This window comes from Scyliorhinus canicula, chromosome 8 (genome assembly GCF_902713615.1).
Source record: "Scyliorhinus canicula chromosome 8, sScyCan1.1, whole genome shotgun sequence".
Lineage (NCBI taxonomy): Eukaryota > Metazoa > Chordata > Chondrichthyes > Carcharhiniformes > Scyliorhinidae > Scyliorhinus > Scyliorhinus canicula.
The window spans coordinates 140,201,735-140,224,802 of NC_052153.1; the positions used below are offsets into that span (position 1 = coordinate 140,201,735).

The window sequence follows — 23,068 nt, forward strand, 5'->3', positions numbered from 1 at the left end:
ACGGTTGAGGAAGAAGTAACACATTTTCGAAGCATCGCTTTGGAAAGTGGCATCATCGGAACAAATGCGACGGAGGCGAAGGACCTTAGAGAAAAGGATGGAGTCCTTACAGGGTGTAGGTTGTGAAGAGCAGTAGTCCAGACAGCTGTGGATGTCAGTTGGCTTGTGCTAGGTATTAGTAGATAGTCTATTGCTGGAAATGGAGACAGTAAGGTCAAGAAAGGGAAGTATCTGAGATGGACCAGGTGAAAGCGATGGAGGGGTGGAAACTGGAAGCGAAGTTGATGAACATTTCCAGGTCCGGACAAGAGCGTGAAGCGGCACCAAAATAGTCGTCGATGTACCAGAAAAGGAGTTGTGGGAGGGACCCGGGTTGGCCTGAAACAAGGAATGTTCCACGTACCCCATAAAAAGGCAAGCGTAGCTAGGACCCATGCAGGTGCCCATTGCTACACCTTTGATTTGGAGAAAGTGGGAGAGTTAAAGGAGAAGTCTCTCTCAAAGTTGTCCCTGTCCCCAGTTTCATTTCATCCTTCGCATCATTCAACGCCTCAACAATAAATTTTTCCTGTTTCTGCAGATGTTAAGGAATGCAAGCTTCAACAACTTACCAACACCACTGTCCATCCTAGGCCCTCCACCAGTCCCAATCCCTCGTACCTCATTTCTTCTAGCCGCAGCGCTTGCCACGTGTTCACCAAACCCTCAGACCTTCCCCTCTCAAGGCTGAGTGTGCTGTTCTCAGCAAAGGACTCAGCTTTGTACTCTTACGTCCCCACCCTAATGAATTCCGGGCTTGACATGATGTTGAACTCTTCTTCCATCGCCTTTGTGTCCTTGCCCACTTCTTTGGGCAAGAGTCCTCCTCCCGTTCCACTGATCCTGTCATGTGCTTCCAACATTCTGCCTCAAATTGGACACCCCCGCCGGGACAATTACCTGCCCTTGATCTCTTCATTGAGAACTGTCGACAGGACGTTGGCCACCTTAATTTTTTTGCCCCCTCATCCATTCCAACCTCTCTTCCGAACTTTCTGCTCTTCACTCAGTCAGGTCCAAACCTGACTTTGTCATCAGACCTGCCGACAAAGGGGGTGCTGTTGTCGTCTGGCGTACTGACCTCAACTACGCAGGGGCTGAGCGCGAACTCTCAGATACTTCCTCCTACCTCCCCCTGGACCATGACCAGACCACTGAAAATCAAGCCATCATCTCCAACACAGTTAGCGACCTCATTTCCTCCAGATGCCTTCCCCCTACGGCTTTCAACATCGTAGTCTCCCATTCCTGGACAGCCAGCTTTTACCTACTTCGCACAATCCCCAAAAAGGACTGTTCTGGCAGGCCCATTGTGTCAGCATGCTCCTTCCCCACCAAACTTTTTCCTCTTTTATCTTGGCTCGATCCTCACTCCTCTGGTCCATTCCCTCCCCACCTACATCCGGAATTTCACTGATGCCCTGCGTCATATTGATAGCTTCCAGTTTGCAGGCCCTATTGGCGTCCTATTCACCATGGATGTACAATCTCTCTAAATCTCCATCTCACACCAGGATGGCCTGAATACAATCTCTCTACACCTCCATCCCACACCAGGCTGGCCTGAGAGCTCTTTGCTTCTTTTTCGAAGAGGACTGGACAATTCACATCCGCCACCACTCTCTTCCACCTGGCTAAACTCGTTCTATCTCTCAACAACTTCTCCTTTAACTCTTCCCACTTTCTCCAAATAAAAGGTGCAGCAATGGGTACCTGCATGGGTCCTAACTGCGCTTGCCTTTTTATGGGGTATGTGGAACATTCCTTATTCCAGGCCTACCCAGGTTCCCTCCCACAACTCCTTTACCGGTAAAGCAATGACTATCTTGGTGCAGCTTCATGCTCTCGTCCGGACCTGGAACAAATAATCAACTTCGCTTCCAGTTTCCACCCCTCCATCACTTTCACCTAGCCAATCTCAGACACTTACGTTCCCTTCCTTGACCTTACTGTCTTGATTTCCGGCATAGATAGATATCTACTAATATCTATTACAAGCCCACTGACTTCCACTGCGATCTGAACTACAGCTCTTTGCACCCTACACCATGTAAAGACTCCATCCCTTTCTCTCAGCTTCTTCGCCTCCGTCGCATTTGTTCCGATTATGTCATTTTCCAAAGTGGTGCTTCGAAAATGTGTTCCTTCTTCCTCAACCATGATTTCCCACCTACAGTTGTTGACAGGACCCTCAATAGTGTGCGGTCCATCTCCTGTGCCACTGCCCTCACCCTCTCCCCTTCCTCGCAGAACAAGGATAGAGTCCCCCTCGTTCACATTTACCCCACCAGCCTCCGTATGCAAAGCATATTCCTTCGCCATTTTTGTCAACTCAAGCGTGATACTACCACCAAATACATCTTCCCTTCATTCTCTCTGTCAGCATTCTGCAGAGGGCGTTCCCTCCAAGATAATCCAGTTCACTCCTCTACCATACCCAACACCTCTCTTATCACCCCGGCACCTTCCCATGCAATCGCAGAGGTGTAACACCTGCCTCCTTACCTCTCCAATGCTTAACATCCCAGACCCAAAACACTCATTCCAGGTTAAGCAGCGTTTCACTTGCAACTCTTTCAATTTGGTCTACTGCATTCGCTGCTCCCAATGTGTCTCCTCTATATTGGAGAGACCAAATGTAGGCAGGGTGATCGCTTTGCTGAGCACCTCCGGTTTGTGTGTATTCATGACCCTGACCTTTCTGCTGCTTGCCATTTCAACATAAGACCCTGCTCCCATGCCTGTGCTTGGCTTGCTGCAATATTCCAGTGAAGCTCAACGCAAACTGGAAGAACAACATCTCATCATCTGGTTAAGCACGCTACAGTCTTCCGGTCTCTTCATCAAATTCAACAATTTCAGATGATTAGCTCTACCCCACCTCGACCCTTTTGTTTTCATTCCATTTCATTTTAACTGTCTTTTACCGTTTATTTTTTCTTGTCTTTCTTTATATATATATTCCCCCCCCTCCCCCCTATCCTGTCCCCCCTCTCCTTACCTTTTCTCCCCTTTGCTTCTCCCTTCCAGCTTACATCTGTCAAATCTTAGCCTCTGATTTAAGTTTCTCTGCTGTTTGGCCTTCACACCTTTTATTCTCTCTGGGGGCTGCCATTAGCACTCTTTTCCCTAGGTTTCTGTGGCTATTAGCACTCGTTTACTTTGGTTTCTGTGACTATGACTCACCTTTCATTCTCTCACCCCACATTATAAACTTCTCCCATTTTCTATGCCTTTTAGCTTTTACAAAGAGTCATCTGCACTCGAAATGTTAGCTCTTTTCTCTCCCGATAGATGCTGCCACACCTGCTGAGATTTTCCAGCATTTTCTCTTTTGGTTAGGGAGTTATCCAAGGTGTCCTGACAAATGGTCAATAAACATCACAAAATAACAGCTTATCTGAATATTATCATATTGCTATTTGTATGAATTTATTGTGTGCATATAGGTTGCTACATTTTGAAGTGTAGTCACTATAAGAAAAGTACTTAATTGACTGCAAAGCACTTTGAGAAATCCAGTAGTCATGGAAAACACCATTTAAATACAAGTCTTTCTTGGTAATAAAGAGTGCAGAATAGCTGCTGGGAGCAGCAATAAAATGCAACATGAATTTAGTGAAACTACAATACAGAACTACATGCATGCTGAACAGCTAAGTACTCCTACAACAGATTAGAATAAAGCTCTGCAAATCCTGCCACTTTCAGTTGTGAATGATGGTGGACACGTTAGCAGCGAACAGGAAGATGGGACTCCATGAACATTCCCATCATCAATAATGGTAGCACTCATCATGTGAGTACAGAAGGCAAGGCTGAAGCTTTTGAAAACACCTTCAATCAGAAGTGTCAATAAGATGAAGCTTCTCGACTTACTTCAGCCATACTTCCCATCAGAGATCAGTCCTCAGCCAAATCAATTCACTCCATATGAAATCAAAAATGGGCTAAGTGCACAGGTACAGCAAAAGCCATGGGCCTCAACAACAACCCAGCTAGAGTGCTGATGACCTGTGTGCCAGAATCATCCACACTTTCTGGCCAAGTGATCCAGTATAGCTATACCACATGCATCAATTTGACAAAGTGGAATTGCTCAGATATATCCTGCCCACTAAAAAACAATGGTCAATTACCGCCCATAAGTTCATTCCCAATCTGCGGCAAAGAGATGGAAGGAGTTGTCAACAGTGCTACTAAGCAGCATTTATTCATCAATAGATTGGAGGTAATGCCGTTCAGGCCTCCATCGGCATCCCATTAGTGGGATGTAAATTGGTTTACGGCAACTTCTGGCAGGAATTGCGAACAGCCATGCCGGGCAGGAGGAGAAGATCCCGCCATCATGAAACTCATTTTTGGACCTTCTGCCACATTCTCTATTCTCTCTCCACCCCCCAGCCAATATATGGCACCAAGGAGCCCTGGGTGCCTTCTCATTAAAGTTGCCTGAGATACAGTCTGACTCATTAGAAATGGCAAAGATCCAGTTGCAGATTAAGCAACTTGAACATAAAAAAGAATTAAAGCAGCTTGAATATGTAATGAGATAAAAAGAAAAGGAGAGAGAAGAAAGGAACAAAGAAATAGATAGAGAGGGAAAGGAAAGAGATAGAGAGGAAAGGGAAAAAGAGAGAGTCTGAACTTCAGAAAATGGCTATGAAACATAACAGTCAGTTAAAATTGGCAGACGTAAAGGAAAATGTACAGTTGGAGGATAGTAAGGAGGATAGTGAGAAAGAGCGTCATAGTCAAAGGCTTGGTGGGGATCTATTTAAATAGGTTCAAGCATTGCCAAGGTTTGAGGAGAAGGAAATGGAAGCCTTTTTCATTTCATTTGAGAAGGGAGCTAAACAAATGAAATGGCCACAGGACAAGTTGGTATTACTGATTCAAACAAAGCTGGTAGGTAGGGCTAGTGAAGTGCATATATCACTACCAGAGGAGGTATCTGGGACGTATGAGGAGGTTAAAAATCCATCTTAGGTGCATATGAACTAGTTTAGAAATTTAAGGAAAGAATTTGGTCAAACATACATGGCGTTTGAACGGCTTAGAGTAATTTTGATAGCTGGATAAGGGCTCTGAAAATAGACCAAACGTCTATATCAGAGAAATTACGCTTTTGGAGGAGTTTAAAAATTCAATTCCTGATGTAGTGAGAACTTATGTGGAAGAGCAGAGGGTTAAAACTGCGAGATTAGCAGCAGAAATGGCAGATGATTATGAATTAGTTCATAAATCAAAGCTTGGTTTCCGATATCAGTTTCAGCCTGTGATGGATGGAAACTGGGGACATGAGAAATACTCAAGTGGTAAAGGTAAAGGAGATCTGATGGGAGATAATAAGGATAGTATACCTCAGATTAAAAAATAAATCCAGGAGGGTGGAAAAGAAATTAAAAGTTTCAAATGTTTCCACTGTAATAAACTAGGCCATGTAAAGTGTTGGTGGTTGAAGAAAAGTACTGGGAAGGATGATGTGGTAAAATAGGATAAAGTTTGTTAAAGTGGTAAAGGAAAGCCCAAGTGAAGCGAAGGAGGTGCAAAAGATGGTACAGCCTGATCAAGAGGTGATTGATAAGAAGGTGCCAGATCTCTTTAAAGAATTTACTTGTGTGGGTAAAGTTTACTCATGTGTATCAGGAGGATCAGGTAAAGAAGTCACAATTTTAAGAGATACGGGAGCCAGTCAATCTTTAATGGTAAGAGATGAGGAGTTATGTAGTTTGGGAAGAATATTGCCAGAAAAGGTGGTAATATGTGGAATTCAGGGTGAGAGGAGTAGTGTTCCATTATATAAGGTAAGGTTGGAAAGTCCAGTGAAGCGTGGTGAAGTGGTAGTAGGAGTAATAGAGAAACTATCTTGTCCAGGAGTACAGTTTATCTTGGGTAATGACATAGCTGGATCACAGATGGGAGTGATGCCTACTGTGGTGGATAAGCCAGTAGAAAATCAGACAAATGAAGTGTTGAAGGATGAATATCCTAGGATTTTTCCAGATTGTGTGGTAACAAGGTCACAAAGTCACAGGTTAAGACAAGAGGAGAAATCAAAGAGTGAAGATGAAGTGGAAGTTCAATTATCAGAAATGATTTTTGATCGGATGGTTGAAAAAGAACAAGAACAGGTGGAGGATGAGGCGGATATTTTTAGTTCAGGAAAATTGGCAAGTTACAACAGAAAGATATAGAAATAAAACGGATGTAGCAGAAAGCATATACGGAAGAGGAATCTGCGTGTATACCAGAGTGTTATTACCATAACAGTGATGTCCTGATGAGAAAATGGAGACCTTTACACATGCAGGCGGATGAAAAGTGGACAGTAGTTCATTAAGTGGCATTGCCAGTAGGGTGTAGAAAGGAGGTGTTGCGAGTTGCAAATGAGGTACCAGTGGGAGGTCATTTGGGAATAGGGAAAACTCAAGCTAAAATACAAAATCATTTTTATTGGCCTGGACTATATAAAGATGCAGTTAAATTTTGTCAATCATGTCACACATGTCAAGTGATAGGGAAACCTCAAGCAGTGATAAAACCAGTGCCCTTAATACCCATTTCAGCATTTGAGGAACCTTTTACAAGGGTCCTAATTGATTGTGTAGGTCCACTTCCCAAAACGAAAAGTGGGAATCAATATCTTTTGATGATAATGGATGTGTCTACTAGGTTTCCAGAGGCCATTCCAGTAAGTAATATTACAGCTAAAAAGATTGTGGAGGAGTTACTTAAATTCTTTACTAGATATGGACTACCCAAAGAAATACAATCGGATCAAGGATCAAATTTTACCTCAACGTTATTCAAAGCAGTTATGGATAGTTTAGGAATAAAACAATTTAAAACGACTGCGTACCATCCAGAATCACAGGGAGCGTTAGAAAGGTGGCATCAGACATTATAGACAATGTTGAGGGCTTATTGTCACGATTATCCAGGGGATTGGGATGAAGGAATTCCATTCGTACTGTTTGCAATTAGGGATGCAGCAAATGAGACAACCAAATTCAGTCCGTTTGAAGTAATTTTTGGTCATGAGGTAAGAGGACCACTTAAATTGATTGAGGAAAAATTGGTGAGTGAGAAATCGGAAATTACTTCATTGGATTATGTGTCAAATTTTAGGGAACAATTAAACAGAGCAGGTGAATTGGCCAGACAACATTTAAAAGTTGCACAAAATGTGATGAAGTGGGTAGCGGAGAAGAAATCCAAATTTCCCCCCCCCTTTTAATGTATCTATTATTTGATATTAGAGTTGGACTAAGTTAAACTTAAGATTAGAAATGGCAGGAGATCTCAGACCCGTGTTATGCTCCTCTTGCTTAATGTGGGAGCTCAGGGACGTGACTGATGTCCCTGGCTCCTTCACGTGCGGGAAGTGTGTCCAGCTGCAGCTCTTGTTAGACCGCATGACGGCTCTGGAGCTGTGGATAGACTCATTTTAGAGCATCCGCGATGCTGAGGAGGTCATGGATAGCACGCTTAGCGAATTGGTTACACCACAGATTAGAATTGCTGAGCGAGAAAGGGAATGGGTGACCAAAAGGCAGAGAAAAAGCAGGAAGGCAGTGCAGGTGTTCCCTGCAGTCATCTCCCTCCAAAACAGATCTTCAGTTTTGGATACTGTTGGGGGAGATGGCTCACCAGGGGAAGGCAGCAGTAGCCAGGTTCATGGCACCGTGGCTGGCTCTGCTGTACAGAAGGGCGGGAAAAAGAGTGGAAGGGCTATGGTCATAGGGGATCCAATTGCAAGGGGAGTAGATAGGCGGTTCTGTGGTCGAAAATGAGACTACCAAATGGTATGTTGCCTCCCAGGTGCACGGGTCAGGGATGTCTCAGATCGGCTGCAGAACATTCTGAAGGGGGAGGTGAACAGCCAGTTATCGTGGTGCATAAAGGCACCAATGATATAGGTAAAAAATGGGATGAGGTCCTACAAGCAGAATTTAGGAAGTTAGGAGCCAATTTAAAAAGTCGGATCTCAGAGGTAGTAATCTCAGGATTGCTCCAAGTCCAACTTGGTAGTCAGAGTAGAAATGAAAGAATAGGCAGGATGAATGCATGGCTTGAGAGATGGTGCAGGAGGGAGGGGTTCAGATTTTTGGGACATTGGGACCGGTTCTGGGGAGGTGGGACTACTACGAATTGGACGGTCTACACCTGGGTCGGACTGGAACCAATGTCGTTGGGGGTGCTTTTGCTAACGCTGTTGGGGAGGGTTTAAACTAATGTAGCAGAGGGATGGGAACCAAATGAGGAGGTTAGTGGACAGTATGGAGGTAGTAACTAAAGCCTGTAAGGAACTAGATCATGAAGTCACCGTGACTAAGGGGAAGAGTAGGCAGGGAGCAGATGATAAACGCAAAGGGACTGGTGGTCTGAGGTGCATTTGTTTTAATGCAAGAAGTGTAGTAGGTAAGGCAGATGAATTTAGGGCTTGGATTAGTACCTGGGAGTATGATGTTATTGCTATTACTGAGACTTGGTTGAGGGAAGGGCATGATTGGTAACTAAATATCCCAGGATATCGATGCTTCAGGCGGGATAGAGAGGGAGGTAAAAGGGGTGAAGGAGTTGCATTACAGGTCAGAGAGGATATTGAAGCTGTGCTGAAGGAGGGCACTATGGAGGACTCGAACAGTGAGGCGATATGGGCAGAGCTCAGAAATAGGAAGGGTGTGGTAACAATGTTGGGGCTGTACTACAGACCTCCCAACAGCGAACGTGCGATAGAGGTACAAATATGTAAATAGATTATGGAAAGATGTAGGAGGTGATAGGAGATTTTAATTTTCCCAACTTTGACTGGGATACACGTAGTGTCAGAGGTCTAGATGGAGCAGTATTTGTAAGGAGCAACCAGGAGGGGTTTCTAGAGCAGTATGTAAATAATCCAACTCGGAAAGGATCTATTCCCATTTGGAAGAAAATGGGTTTATCAGTGATAGGCAACATGGTTTTGTGCAGGGAAGGTCATGTTTTACCAACTTAATAGAATTCTTTGAGGAAGTGACAAAGTTGACTGATGAGGGAAGGACTGTAGATGTCATATACATGGACTTCAGTAAGGCATGTGGTTCCCCATGGTAGGCTGATGGAGAAAGTGAAGTCTCATGGGGTCCATGGTGCACTAGCTAGATGTATAAAGAACTGGCTGGGCAACAGGAGACAGAGAGTAGTAGTGGAAGGGAGTTTCTCAAAATGGAGAACTGTGACCAGTGATGTTCCACAGGGATCCGTGCTGGGACCACTGTTGTTTGTGATATACATAAATGATCTGGAGGAAGGTATAGGTGGTCTGATTAGCAAGTTTTCATGTGACACTAAGATTGGTGGAGTAGCAGATAGTGAAGGGGACTGGCAGAGAATACAGCAGAATAGATAGATTGGAGAGTTGGCTGGAGAAATGGCAGATGGAGTTCAATCCGGGCAAATGCGAGGTGATGCATTTTGGAAGATCCAATTCAAGAGCAAACTATACGGTAAATGAAAAAGCCCTGGGGAAAATTGATGTACCGAGAGATCTGGGTGTTCAGGTCCATTGTAGCCTGAAGGTGGCTGCGCAGGTCGATAGAGTAGTCAAGAAGGCATACAGCATTCTTTCCTTCATCGGAAGGGGTATTGAGTACAAGAGTTGGCAGGTCATCTTGTATAAGACTTTGGTTCTGCCACATTTGGAATACTGCGGACAGTTCTGGTCGCCACATTACCAAAAGGATGTGGATGCTTTGGAGAAGGTGCAGAGGAGGTTCACCAGAATGTTGCCTGGTATGGAGGGTGCTAGCTATGAAGAGAGGTTGAATAGATTAGGATTATTTTCATTAGAAAGATGGAGATTGAGGGGGGACCTCATTGAGGTCTACAAAATCATGAGAGATATAGACAGGGTGGATAGCAAGACGCTTTTTCCCCCAGAGTAGGGGACTCAATTACTAGGGGTCACAGGTTCAAGATGAGAGGGGAAAAGTTTAAGGAAGATATGCGTGGAAAGTTCTTTATGCAGAGGGTGGTGGGTGCTTGGAACGCATTGCCGGCGGAGGTGATAAGAGGCGGGCATGATAGCATCATTTAAAATGTATCTAGACAGAAACATGAATGGGCAGGGAGCAGAGGGATATAGATCCTTAGAAAATAGGCAACAGTTTTAGATAGAGGATCTGGATCGGCGCAGGCTTGGAGGGCCCAAGGGCCTGTTCCTGAGCTGTAATTTTTCTTTGTTCTTCTCTTACCAGTGGTAGGTGAGTCTTTAAAAGCAAGGTTTTGTGCACCTTATCAGATTGAAAGGAAATTAAGTAAGGTGATTAATGTGGTTAAAAACACCAGATTGAAGGAAGACTCACTGGATGTCATGTGAATATGCTTAAAAGGTACTTTGAAAGGGAAGGAGAGAGAAAGGAGGTTTTAATGATTCTAACTCAAAGTGACAAACCAAATCCAGATGACTATGAATTTGACATACCTCAAATTAAATTGGAAAACGAGGATGTTCTTAAAAATTGGGATAAATTGTTGAGTTACCTTCCAGAGGAAAAACGGACTGACCTGAAAGAGTTATTGATATCACGTGGGCAAGTTTGTAGCGATAAATTGGGAAGTACTAAAATGGCAATACAGGATGTAGATGTGGGAAATGCTGTTCCAATCAAACAACATCCATACAGACTTAACCCTTTTAAACTGGCCCAGATTAACATATAGATTGAGAGTATGCTTAAAAATGGCATAATTGAAGTGGGTTGCAGCCAATGGAGCTCACCCATAGTGTTGGTACCTAAACCAGACGGTATCCAACGGTTGTGTGTGGACGATAGAAAAGTTAATGCACATAAAGAATGGACTCTTATCCTATCCCACGTTTGGAGGATTGCATTGAAAATGTGGGACAATCAGCTTTTATTTCCAAACTGGATTTACTTAAAGGTTACTGTCAGGTACCTTTATCCGAAAGGCGAAGGAGATTTCAGCTTTTGTGACTCCAGATGGTATATAGCAATTCAAAGTTATGCCATTTGGCATGAAAAAAACTCCAGCCACATTTCAATGGTTAACTAACATAGTCGAATGGAAGCAAGGTGGCGTAGTGGTAGCACTGCAGTCTCACGGTGCTGAGGTCCCAGGTTCGATCCTGGCTCTGGGTCACTGACCGTGTGGAGTTTACACATTCTCCCCGTGTTTGCGTGTGTTTCGCCCCCACAACCAAAAGATGTGCAAGGTAGGTGGATTGATCATGCGAAATTGTCCCTCAATTGGAAAAAATTAATTGCGTACTCTAAATTTATTTTTTAAAAACTAACAAAGTTGTTTCAGGATTACCCAATTGTGAGATATACATCGACGATCTGGTAATTTTTCAGCCAGACATGGAAAGAACATTTAAAACATCTGATGGAGTTATTCGATCGACTTCAGGAGGCGGATTTGGTGATAAACCTTGCCAAAAGTGAATTTGGAAAAACCCAAGTCACTTTCCTTGCCACACAATCGGACAAGGTGATTGAGGAGTTTCCGATACCCTCAAGACAAAGGGAAATAATGTGATTTCTTGGCATGAGTGGATTTGATCGAACATCTGTGAAAAGTTTTTGTAGCATGGTTGCTCCACTGATGGACTTGGTGTAGAAATGTCGAAAATTTCAATGGACAGCAGAGTTTCAACAGGCATTTGACGGCCTGAAAGCTGTGATAACCAATGCTCCTGTGTTGGAGAATTACAAGCGACTCTGTGATCAGATTGAATTAAAGTATTTGACTTCAAAGAGAAATGACGAGGCATAGAGAAATGGATGGATCGTGCAGACACCTTCATGTTCAAAGAGACTGTCAATCGAGAAGGATTTCAGTTGGAGGAAGAAGAACAAAAATGGACTATATTATTATACATGTTTGCGTGTGTTGTTTTTTGAAACGATAATGTACATTTACTGTGTGCTTTTCTTAAAGGATAGTGAAAAGGTGAAAAATGAAACAATCTTGAAGTTGATGGGTACTCTCACATGGGTGTCATGTGAGAGTACCTTTAAGAAATGGGTGTTTATAAATGGGTGTGTATATAAATATCTGTAGTGAGAGTACCTTTAAGAAATGGGTGTTTATTACTGCAGTGATGTCAGGGAGTGGGTGGAGCTGGGCTGTCTGTCAACTTTTTACTTTTGCTTTAGGCTTTTTGCTACAGGGTGGGTTTGGTTTCATTTTAGTTTTGGAGAAGCTGCATTCACAGCCGGATGTGTGTGAATCTCTGCAAGCTTATGAATGTCCATTTGCTGATTTCATCGTGGTAACTGTTTTCAGTAGTGAAGTTAAACCGGAGGTGCTTCTGATAAAGGTTTTGTTTTAAGTCTTATGGATGTTAAGGAAAAAGGAAAGCTCAAGGATTACTTAGCGTTGTATTATTTGGGGATTGTATTTGAATTGATGGTTGCTAAGATGTTCACTATGTTTTAAAAAAGGTTAACTTGAGCTCATAGAATAAACATTGTTTTGCTTTACAAAATACTGCTGTACCACCCCTGTAGAGTGGGCCATGTGCTCCCCATAACACAATGTATTAAACATTGTGTGTCAAGTGAACTCCATGATACACTTTGGGGTTCTCTAAACCCTGGCCCATAACAGGCATGGACAGAGTTGATAGCCAGATGCTCTTTCCTAGAGTCGGAGAGTCAAGTACTAGGGGACATAGGTTGAGAATGCTTGGGGGAATAGTTTAGAACAGATGTGCGAGGCAAGTCTTTTTTACACAGAGGGTGGTAAATATATGGACTGCGCTGCCTGTGGAGGTGGTGGGGACCGGTAAGATAGCAGCATTTAAAGAGCATCTAGACAAATATATTAACAGGGTGGGAATTCCGTAAGTGCATACGGTTTTAGTTTGGGCAGGTACCATGGCTTGCACAGGCGCAGACATGGAGAGCTGAAGAGCCTGTTCCTGTGCTGTATTATTCTTTGTACAGAATGCACATAAGTAATTTGCCAAAAACTGTGGCCAAAACTTCCAAAACTGTGGCCTCCACCACCTAGAAGCACAAGGGCAGCAGATGCATGGCAACAACATCACCTTTACATTCCTATTCAATATGAGTACAGTGCTTACTTGGACATATGTAGTTGTGTCTTTACCAGGTTAACATATTTTAGAAGCACCTTCTCCACATAGTTAGACATCCACATCCAGAAAATGAATTACGCACAGGTTAAAACAGGAAAAATATTGAAATTTAAAAAAATGATACCCATAAGAGTTAGGATAACAAATTATGAGCTTTAATTACTTTTTCTTAAATGATTTTAAAGAAAAATATAGCTGTGATGCAACCAGGATAGCAAATTATGAGCTTTAATTACTTTTTCTCAAATTATTTTAAAGAAAAATATAGCTGTGATGCAACCAGAACCAATGTCCTTAGCCCATATGCAGAAATATCTGAACCACCCAGAGCAATAAATATGATCCTACAGAGTTAATCACAATTCTGTTGTGACTGAAGTCACGTGGCAATTTATCATTTTTTTTAAAAAACAGACCCATCAATGCTGTATTCTATAATTTAAGTTGTTTTTCAAAGCCGGATGCAAATTATTGTTTCACACCTACTAGTAATCAAAGGAAGCAGCAATACAAAAATAATCATCTGAAATGGTGAATCACAAAAAAAGAATTTACAAAATATTTTACCTCACAACTCTGGTTCTCATTGTGGGATTTTCTGGCCATTTCTTCTGGACAGATTTTTGTAAACATCCATAAATATATCTTAAAGCCCTGTGAAAATACAATACATTGGAATAACATATCAAGAATTTATTGAAAGCATTGTATGGAGTTAAAAAATTCTTGTTTAAAAATCTAAGTATAGCATTTAACATCTCTGAAGACTGGTGATTTATCATATTGTTGTGCACAAAGACTGCTATTTCATTTGGATGCTGAAGTTGACAGTCATAACGTAAGTGCTTCTACTCAAAATGGAGTAAACTACATCAAGTTACTAGATACAAAACCTCTCTCACCCAGGCAAGTTACATAGGCTCCTGTCTGCAATCCTTATTGCTCAATGTTCACTGTCGGGACATGATTCTTTCAAAAACGATATACTGTGGGGGTCATTCTAGGTAATCAAAGAAAATCACGAACAAATATACCTCTTTTTTTCTCACTGTAGCATAAAAACACTGCCCTTCAGTTAAAATATGAATACTGCAGATGCAGGAAATCTGAAGTTAAGACTGAAAATGGTGGAAATGCTGGACCTGCAGAGTATTTCCAGCATTTTCAGTTTTTATTGGCATTTTCAGTTGTTTTGCTTTACTCTAAAGCTGTGAATGAAAGGATCATAATACGGGGAAATCACAGATTACAATCTTATATCGTTCACATACCACGGAAGCATAAAAGCAAATTACTGTGGATGCTCGAATCTGAAACAAAAACAGAAATTACTAGACAACCTCAGCAGGTCTGACAGCATCTATGAAGAGAAAAGGGATCTAATATTTTGAGTCTAAATGACTCCTTGCCAAAGCTACAAAAGCATAATTTAGTTGGGAAATTCTGAAAGTTAATCCTGAAACATTAGCTTATTTATTTAGTGCACATATACTGAATGACCTGTGCACTTTTTAAATTTCTGCTTTTATACATATGTGAGATTATGCGCTTAAGGTAGCCTGGCTGCCTTATTGGGTGCCTCCCCTGCATGTATTGCAGGGACAACATAGTCAAGAGATTCTGCAGTGTTATATGTGGTTTGATGGATCTGTCTGTAAGCGTCAGTCCCATAACTCCACAACTGAGGAGCTTTCCTTCCACTATGGGATACTCAAAATGGGGAGGCAGTGGCGTAGTGGTATCGTCACTAGACGAGTAATCCAGTGACTCGGGATAATGCTCTGGTCCCGAGTTCGAATCCCACCATGCAGATGGTAAAAAATTAGAATTCAATAAAAAAATCTGGAATTAAGTCTAATGATCATGAAACCATTGTCAATTGTTGTAAAACCTCTCCTGGTTCACTAATGTCCTTCAGGGAAGGACTTCAGGGAAGGATATCTGCCGTCCTCACATGGTCTAGCCTACATGTGACTCCAGATCCACACAGCGATGCAGTTGACACTTAACTGCCCCCCACTGAAATGGCCGAGCAAGCTATTCTGTTCAAGGCCCACCTGGAAGTGTTGACAAATATCTAATTAATAGATAACTGATCAAATTTCTCTCATTCAATCTTCTGTTAATTATCCCAAAGGTCGATGCCAATACAATTTGCCTTTACAAAGTATACATATGATTTGAAGCTCAAATTCTGGGTTGGTATTGTTTAAGTTTGGGAGCAATGTAGGTGTGTAATGACATAGGGGAGCTGGAAATAATGTGGGATAAGCTAAGGGGCGGGATACTCCGTCCCGCCACACCGGCCAATGGAATTTCCCATTGTGGGCAGCCCCACACCATTGGGAAATCCCCGGCTGCCGGCACAATGGAGAATCCCGACAGCGGAGAATCCAGCCCAAGATTTTTATATGTTGTAAGAATTTTTGGAAGGTGGATGTAAAAATGGTAGCTTTAAGAATCTTACAGAATTAACCGACACAGAATTATGACCTACTAGGAGATTATTCTCCTTCTCTCTCCCTCTGCATTGTGGTCTGCACAGAATCTTTTTAGTGCTGTTTTGCCCCTTTTTTACCGATGATATCCCATCCCAACCCCATATTGATTGTGGGTGGTGTGCAGCATGCAGTTTAAGATTAATTTTCATAAATCACTGAAGTTACTGTAAAGACTTCCCTGAAATGTCATGTTGTCAATACGAAGACCATCCTATACAATCAGAAATGGTTAAAGTTGATGGTGAAAGCATTCAAAAGATAAATGAGGTTTTGGCCCTTCATACCGGGAAAAATCAGTGGTAAAATGACAAAGAGCATCAAATGGAAGTCGTAGTTATGGTCACAAATTATTCAAACAAAGAACATACTTTGGAACCCAATTGAATGGGATCCAACCCAATAGTGGATAGAGATAGCCCTGTCACGTATCTGGTTCAGATTCCAGATAAAATTGTAAGGGTCCTTCCTATTTCCCAGTTTATTCCCTTATTTCCCCTTTCTTTTATTTTGCTGTTGTACTTTTGACAGGCAGAGTCCAGAATCGACCAACTCACTCTCCTTAGCAGCCAAAGGCAGAAGCGAATAACTCTCGCTACATAGAGACCAGAATGCAATTGAACTAATGTTTGATGAGAAATCAGGGGCGAGATTCTCCCCTACGCGGCGTGACGGGGGGTCCTGGCGTAGGGGAGTGCCGCCAACCACTCCGGGGTCGGGCCTCCCCAAAGGTGGAGAATTCTCTGCACCTTTGGGGGCTAGCCTCGCGCCGGAGCGGTTGGCACCAGAAGACTGGCGGAAAAAGCCGGCGCCATCGGCAGCGGGGCTGGCCGAAAGGCTTTCGCCGATGTGGGTTTCTCTTCCGCTTCCGCCATGGCGGAGGCCGTGGCGGCTGCGGAGGAGAAAGAGTGCACCCAGGGCACTGGCCCGGAGTCTAAGCGGGGGGCCCCGATCGCGGACCTGGCCACCGTGGGTGCACACCCCGGGGTCTGATCACCCCGCGCCCCCCCCCAGGATCCCGGGGGCCCGGTCGCGCCGCCGATCCCGCCGCCACCAGAGGTGGTTCAAACCTCGGCGGCAGGAGAGGCCTCCCAGCGGCGGGACTTCGGCCCATCGCGGGCCGGAGAATCGCCGCAGGGGCCTCGCCAATCGGAGGACGTGATTCCTGCCGCCGCCACTTCCCGGGTGGCGGAGAATCTCTGCCACGGTGGGATTTTTGCCGGCCCCAGGCGATTCTCCGCCCCTGCTGGGGGTCGGAGAAATTCGCCCCTGGTCTCGCTCCAGAAAGCCTGCTGCCTGTGAGTACTACAGGGACCCTGAATGAATGACTCGATAAGAAGATCATTACCGGCTGTACACCAGAGACTTTATTCAGCAAGCTTGCTGTGAAGAAAGTGTGCTAAAGAAACACCATCAGAAGCAAAGACTGTTCTCTTTTAACTTTCATTCTTATTATTTTTTATGTCTTCCCACCCTTCTGTATTTTTCTGTCTTGTGTATGTGGGTAGAGCTTGGGGCAGTTAATGTGGGTAGTAGGCATTAGCTTGTTTTTAACCAGTTGAATTTACTGCATATTCCATGATAGTTCATGTTATAAATAAACAGTAATTGTTTTAAACTTACAAACCCGGTGACTGTTATTATTTGGCAGCCAAGGCCCAAAGACTTTGGGTATTTTTATAAGAATTATTGATTAATTAACTTGTGTTGTGACTCTAGGGCTGGAACTGACCGTACACTGCCAAGGGTATCATAACATTATGCCTTATCGTCTTATAAAAGAGGTGCAAAGACTATAAAGTGTTAGGAGTTGTATACTTGCTGTAGAAAAGGGTCTTACGGATTTTTGGCCTATGTTCGCTGCAGGTAGTGTTTAAATGACAAGTCATGCTTTTTCGAAAGCATGTGCACAATGGGACAGTTGCTAATTTTGTAAAACTGGCTATGAGGAAAACAGATCCTCAGTTGGACAGTAATGTAGCTGACACAAGAACTGCGTTACCTTCTGGCAAGACTGATAATATGCACGGAATGGGAATCTGGTAGTTTGGTTTCAACTTTTAACATAGGTTGGAAACAGTTCTAACCATAGAACCCTTCTGTAGGTGGAACCTTTGTCAGAATACCAACAGTTAAAAGTTAACCATTGAAGAACTGATCACACACAACTGACCAACCACTGAGTGGTAACGTCTGTAGTTGGAGCAGACAATAGCTTTAGATATGTTATTTTCGGCCTTCCCCCTTATTTTTTATTCGTATTCAGTTACGGAATGTGGGCATAACTGGCTAGGCCAGCATTTATTGCTGATCCCTAATTGCCCTTCAGATGGTGGTGCTGGGCTGCCTTCTTGGACTGCTGCAGTCTTTAATTGTCATATTAACTGTTCTTTTAATTTGCTGGAAAAACTTCACTTCATATCCAACTGTCAGGATGTTTTGACAAAGCTCCTAAATTACATCTTGTCTCTCTTTGGTCTTTTAATTATTTCTTCATTGTCCTTTCCACATTCTCTATATGAACCCAATTCCAGACTGCATTCCTGTTGATGTTCTTACCCCAATCTTTTTTTTCTTTATTCTTTCATGGGATATAGGCATCACTGGCAAGGCCGGCAATTGGAGGAGAATGGGAAGCAACCAAGGTCGAGTTGATGTGGACTTTGGACCAGGATGTCCATGCATCATATATAGTCCATCCCCCAAACTTGGATCATCCAATGTCAGACCTGGGATAGCCTGACAGTGATGCTCTGCCAGAGGAGGAGCTTAACTGTGCCATTGTGATGTTAGGAATCTGGAACAGCTTGCTCATTTGCTTCATCCTGGATCCAGAATCACTCACCCAGATAAGTGTCCAAAGTGGGACGAAAAATACATATAACTTCAGATGAGGACTTATTGTATTATAAGCAATGGCAGTACAATGAAACATGAAAATAGTTATGTTCACTTCAAAATGATCTTCTGTTTTAAGCCCATTGAAATTACAATGATAGGAAGTCATCTCCCGTTCCCATATCCATGCAGAATATCACAGGACTGAAATCTATCTCTCTGCACAACAAAGCTGTCCAGGTAGTATCCCAGTTTGGTCACCCAATTTCCTCATTGTCCTTGAACATTAAATTAATCCTGGATAGAACCAGCACATCAGAAAAACATCTGGTTAAGATGGTCCAACAGAACAAAGAAATGGAGCAGAGAATTCAAAACTAGGAGAGCATGGCTGATGTGAGTAGATCTATAATGATAAGTCAAATTCCCTGGTTGCTGACCTGGTTTTTGGTAATCGCTGAGGGGTTGGTATTGATATTCTTGTAACTTTAGTATGCTTCTATGGTATTGAATCAGGAAATTATGGAAATAAACTTGAAGGTTAGAAATAGTTAGCCAAATATCAGTTATGATAAGTCAATAAAGATATTTTCCATCACAAGGTGGGAAACTAAGAAGGTTGTTGGCACGTCGCGTGTCTCCCCTCTTTTTTTTTTACTTTAAAATTCCTCCTCTTCTCGTTTCCAAAGGAACTGTGTCACCCTCACTTTGCTGTTCCGTGTATTAATCTAATCTCGCTCTCTCTGCAGGCCAACAATGACAGAGGGTGGGAGGGCCGGGGGAAGGGAGGGAGATGGAGGATGGTGGGGGTGGGGGGGTTGGAATTCTTATTCTGACGCACCAAGGAATTCGGACACCCTCTGTATGTTATACATCCAGACATGCATTTAACAGCTGTGCCTGTTCCAAGACTTTTAATACAAAATGCATTTTTATATATAAAAACCCCAAACAAAAACAAAAAAAAAGAAATGGCAGTTTTAAGAATCTTATACAATTCGCTGACATAGAATTGGGAACTCCGAGCAAAAGGTTGTTTTTTTCTTGCTCACTTTCTCTTCAAAAGCAATTTGCTAGTAGGCAGGGACAGAGAAAATAGCCAAGGAGAATGATGCTCTCCAGAGGATTATGTCATGGTCTCATGACTCTTCCTGACACAGGCCTCCATGTAGGCATTCCAGAGTTGATAAGATGGAGTCTTACACGCCTTATCTAGACTAATGTCTGGAAGAAGCAGCTGCCAGGTGACATCAAAGCAGAGTGATGGACAGGGGAAGCTTTCACCTTGGGTACCATTGATTTAATAAATGGGATCAAACAAGTGATTGGCATGGGATAACCAACAACCCATACAAAAAGGAATTCTAAACAGGTATTCAGGTGGGAAGGGTTCAGCCTTCTTTGGATTGAGGAGAATGGAGAGAGCTTCCTCACACATCAGTTAGCTCAAGAGGCTGAGAACAGAAAAGCCTGCCACCACGAGCTAGAGGGATCAGCACCCCGTGTCATCTGCCATTTGTCATCTGGGATCAGTAAACAATTCTCACCTGTCACAGGTCTCAGTTTTTGTCCACCTAGCTGATGTATCACATTTAAACTGAATAAACTGCATTAAAATTACTTACATCTCCAATGCCCGACCACCATTTTTGTGTAATCTGTGACTCCCAGACTAAATTTTACAGGGTGGAACGCTGGCCAAGCAAGCAGTAGAGATGGTAAAGGTAAAGATGGTGGCTTAAGCAGCAGGCGGACCGATACAGGAGCATATATGGGCAATGTTACTGAGATGAAAGCGAGCTGTCTTTGCAACAGAAAGCATTTGGAGTTTGAACTGTGTAATTCAGTAAATAAATATGAAGTGTAAAGTGTACTTGAGGATACTGACAGGCACAGAAGAGCAGCAGCTGGCTTATTCAAGGGGAAATTGAGGTTGTGCATGAAGAACATGGCTGTTTGTAGAAGAGTATTCTTAATGATAACTGGTAATGATTGATACAATTCAGCAACTATAAAACTTTGATTTCTTTTTCACTTGTCTCTCAAGCTACATAAAATTCCAGGCTTTACTTTTCTTACCTAACTCCTCCCTCCCTTTCTGGATGGTGGGAGAAATCACACATTGCTCCATTCAACATAGTCATTCTAACAGTGTACAAACAAATTTGAGATCTGGATTTTTTGGTTCACAATCTATAGCTACATAATTTGTAACTTACTGAGGCAGTTCTTCTGCAGCCATGAAAATCCTTTCCACCAATTCTGAGAGGAGAGCTAATAGGTGTGCCAGATTAGTGTTCACATCTTCATTTTTTTCAAGCTTGGAGGGATTTAGCTGTAAATTAGAGGCTTATTTGATTATGTTCTTCAACTGATGTGACATTATTGAAATAGGCAAGCTTTTAGGAAACAAGATGGTCTCTAAACAATGCATTAATGCTGTACATATGAAAAGAAATTAGACAAAAAAAGTTATTTTTTCTGGCCATCACAAAAATGTCAACAGGCTATGATTGGATTCAGTGAATACTTATTCTCTATAATCCTTACTACTTTGTCCACAGGAAATCTCTGTATTATTGGCATGTTTTGGATTAAATATAAAATTAAACAAGTTTGATCCATTCCTCGATTATCGTAATAAGTTAGGAGTCAATCTCCAATCAGCATTTTTGGAAAGGTGATTTTACACAAAATGCTTCTGATGCACTGCCACAATCTTGGGGGTAATACCTCCATTGATTTCCAGCGATTAAAAGTAAAACCTTTGGATAAGATCAAGTGTAGTATCTGCTCTGCCTTTTGGCTCAGATCTGGTATGTCTCTCTTGTGGGGACCATAAATTGAAATGAAATGAAAATAGCTTATTGTCACAAGTAGGCTTCAATGAAGTTACTGTGAAAAGCCCCGAGTCGCCACATTCTGGCGCCTGTTCGGGGAGGCTGGTACAGGAATTGAACCGTGCTGCTGGCCTGCATGGGTCTGCTTTAAAAGCCAGCCATTTAGCCCAGTGTGCTAAACCAGCCCCTGGGCCCCTTGGTTTCAATTTGAATTTGAATTGGTTTTTGGAGCAGACAAGGGGCTGGATTAGGGGTTCGCCCCTGCCCACACTCTGAGCCCTGGATTTGTAACTCAGAAAAAGTAATTTAAAAAAGTAAAACCGGAAGTAGACACTAAAGATCAAAAATAAAGTCCACAATCCCTCTTTGTATACCTCCAGTTTACCTTTAGGGTGTGTAATTCACACTTGGGAGTGAATTTTGACGACAGCGTGCAGTTTCCGATGGCAGAACTGAAGTGTATGCACTTCCGCTCACTGCTTTTTGCCATTTCGAGTGCACGTGACGTGCATGGGAGACCGATGATATAATGTGGTGATGAAAACTTTTCAATGATGAAGCCTGTTGTCAGCTTACAATGCTGCAGCTACAGATAGGCTAAAAAAAGAGCCAAACTGGAACGTTCTGCATCGCAGTCAAAATCTTTCCTGCCCAATTGAAATTCCATTAACATAAGACTTGAGAGCACAATTGCATGGGTGTTTTCAAAATTTAGGTCGGGATTTATCTAAATGGGAACAAAGTGCCATAGCCAGTGCATTTAGCCACGTGTTTCCCAGCGATCGCAGCGCCAAGAAACACAACAGCACTCGCATTTGATAGGGCGCCTCAGCCAAGAACGCGAGGCCAAGGATGCACATAGCCCCATTTTGTGCACTGAGGGGTTCCACTCGCCAGATCTCCACAGTGCAGCGAGAGATCGTTGCGCCATTTCTCTGGCCCCCGATCACCCCACCCCCAACACACTATGGGAGAGTCCCCGGTCTCCTCCTCCCAAAACAAGACCGGATCGCCACCACGCAAAATAAATGCCCGCTTGGCACTTTGGCAGTGCCAGGCTGGCACCCTAGCAGTGTCCTTGACAGCTGACAGTGCCACCTGCACCTTGGCAGTGCTAGGCTGCCACCCAGGCCCAAAAGGGAACGTGCCTGGGGCCTTCGATCCCCTGGGAGTCCCCTACGAATGACGTTACATTTGGTCCCCGTTTGTGAAGACAAGTACGGAACAGCGCTCACCCGAGGTCTCTGAGGTGGAGATAGATCCCACGCCTCGGGAATTTGCACATTAAATGGAGGCCAGCAGTCTTGCTTTAATATGCAGAGTTGCTAAAATGTGTGGGCGGGATTTATATTGCAATGTCTCGCAATATACGTCCCGGCGTTGCGAGCCGGGTAGATCCCGGGAGCTGGGTCTCAAGGTTTCTATCGGCCACGCTGTGCCGTGGCGAGTTGCTTTTCGGGCGCAGCGTGGCTGTAAAATCGCGCCCGAAATTTCACTTGTTAATATTTCACAGTACATGGTTTCACACTAGTCACGTGTGTATCACTGTTATTTGTTCAGACTAGCTTAGCCAGAGAGCTAAATCTGCCAGCATGCATTAGTTGCCATGCAATGATTAAAAGGACACTTCCTTTATTGTGGAAGAAACAAAGTTGTATTTTTATACACACTTTACTGAATTTTATGTTAGTGTCCAAGGGAATATGGCTAATTTGTGGACTCTTGCACTGATCATTCTA

General features: G+C 43.1%; 1 protein-coding gene across 1 annotated transcript in view; it reads right to left on the reverse strand.

Moving 5' to 3' along the window:
• The window catches only part of rasa1a (RAS p21 protein activator (GTPase activating protein) 1a), a 285,109-nt gene that overhangs the window by 50,494 nt on the left and 211,547 nt on the right, over nt 1–23,068 (reverse strand). Inside the window, 2 exon segments of the mRNA XM_038805349.1 lie at nt 13,721–13,807; nt 20,709–20,824. Of these exon segments, the coding sequence (XP_038661277.1) occupies nt 13,721–13,807; nt 20,709–20,824 (203 nt within the window).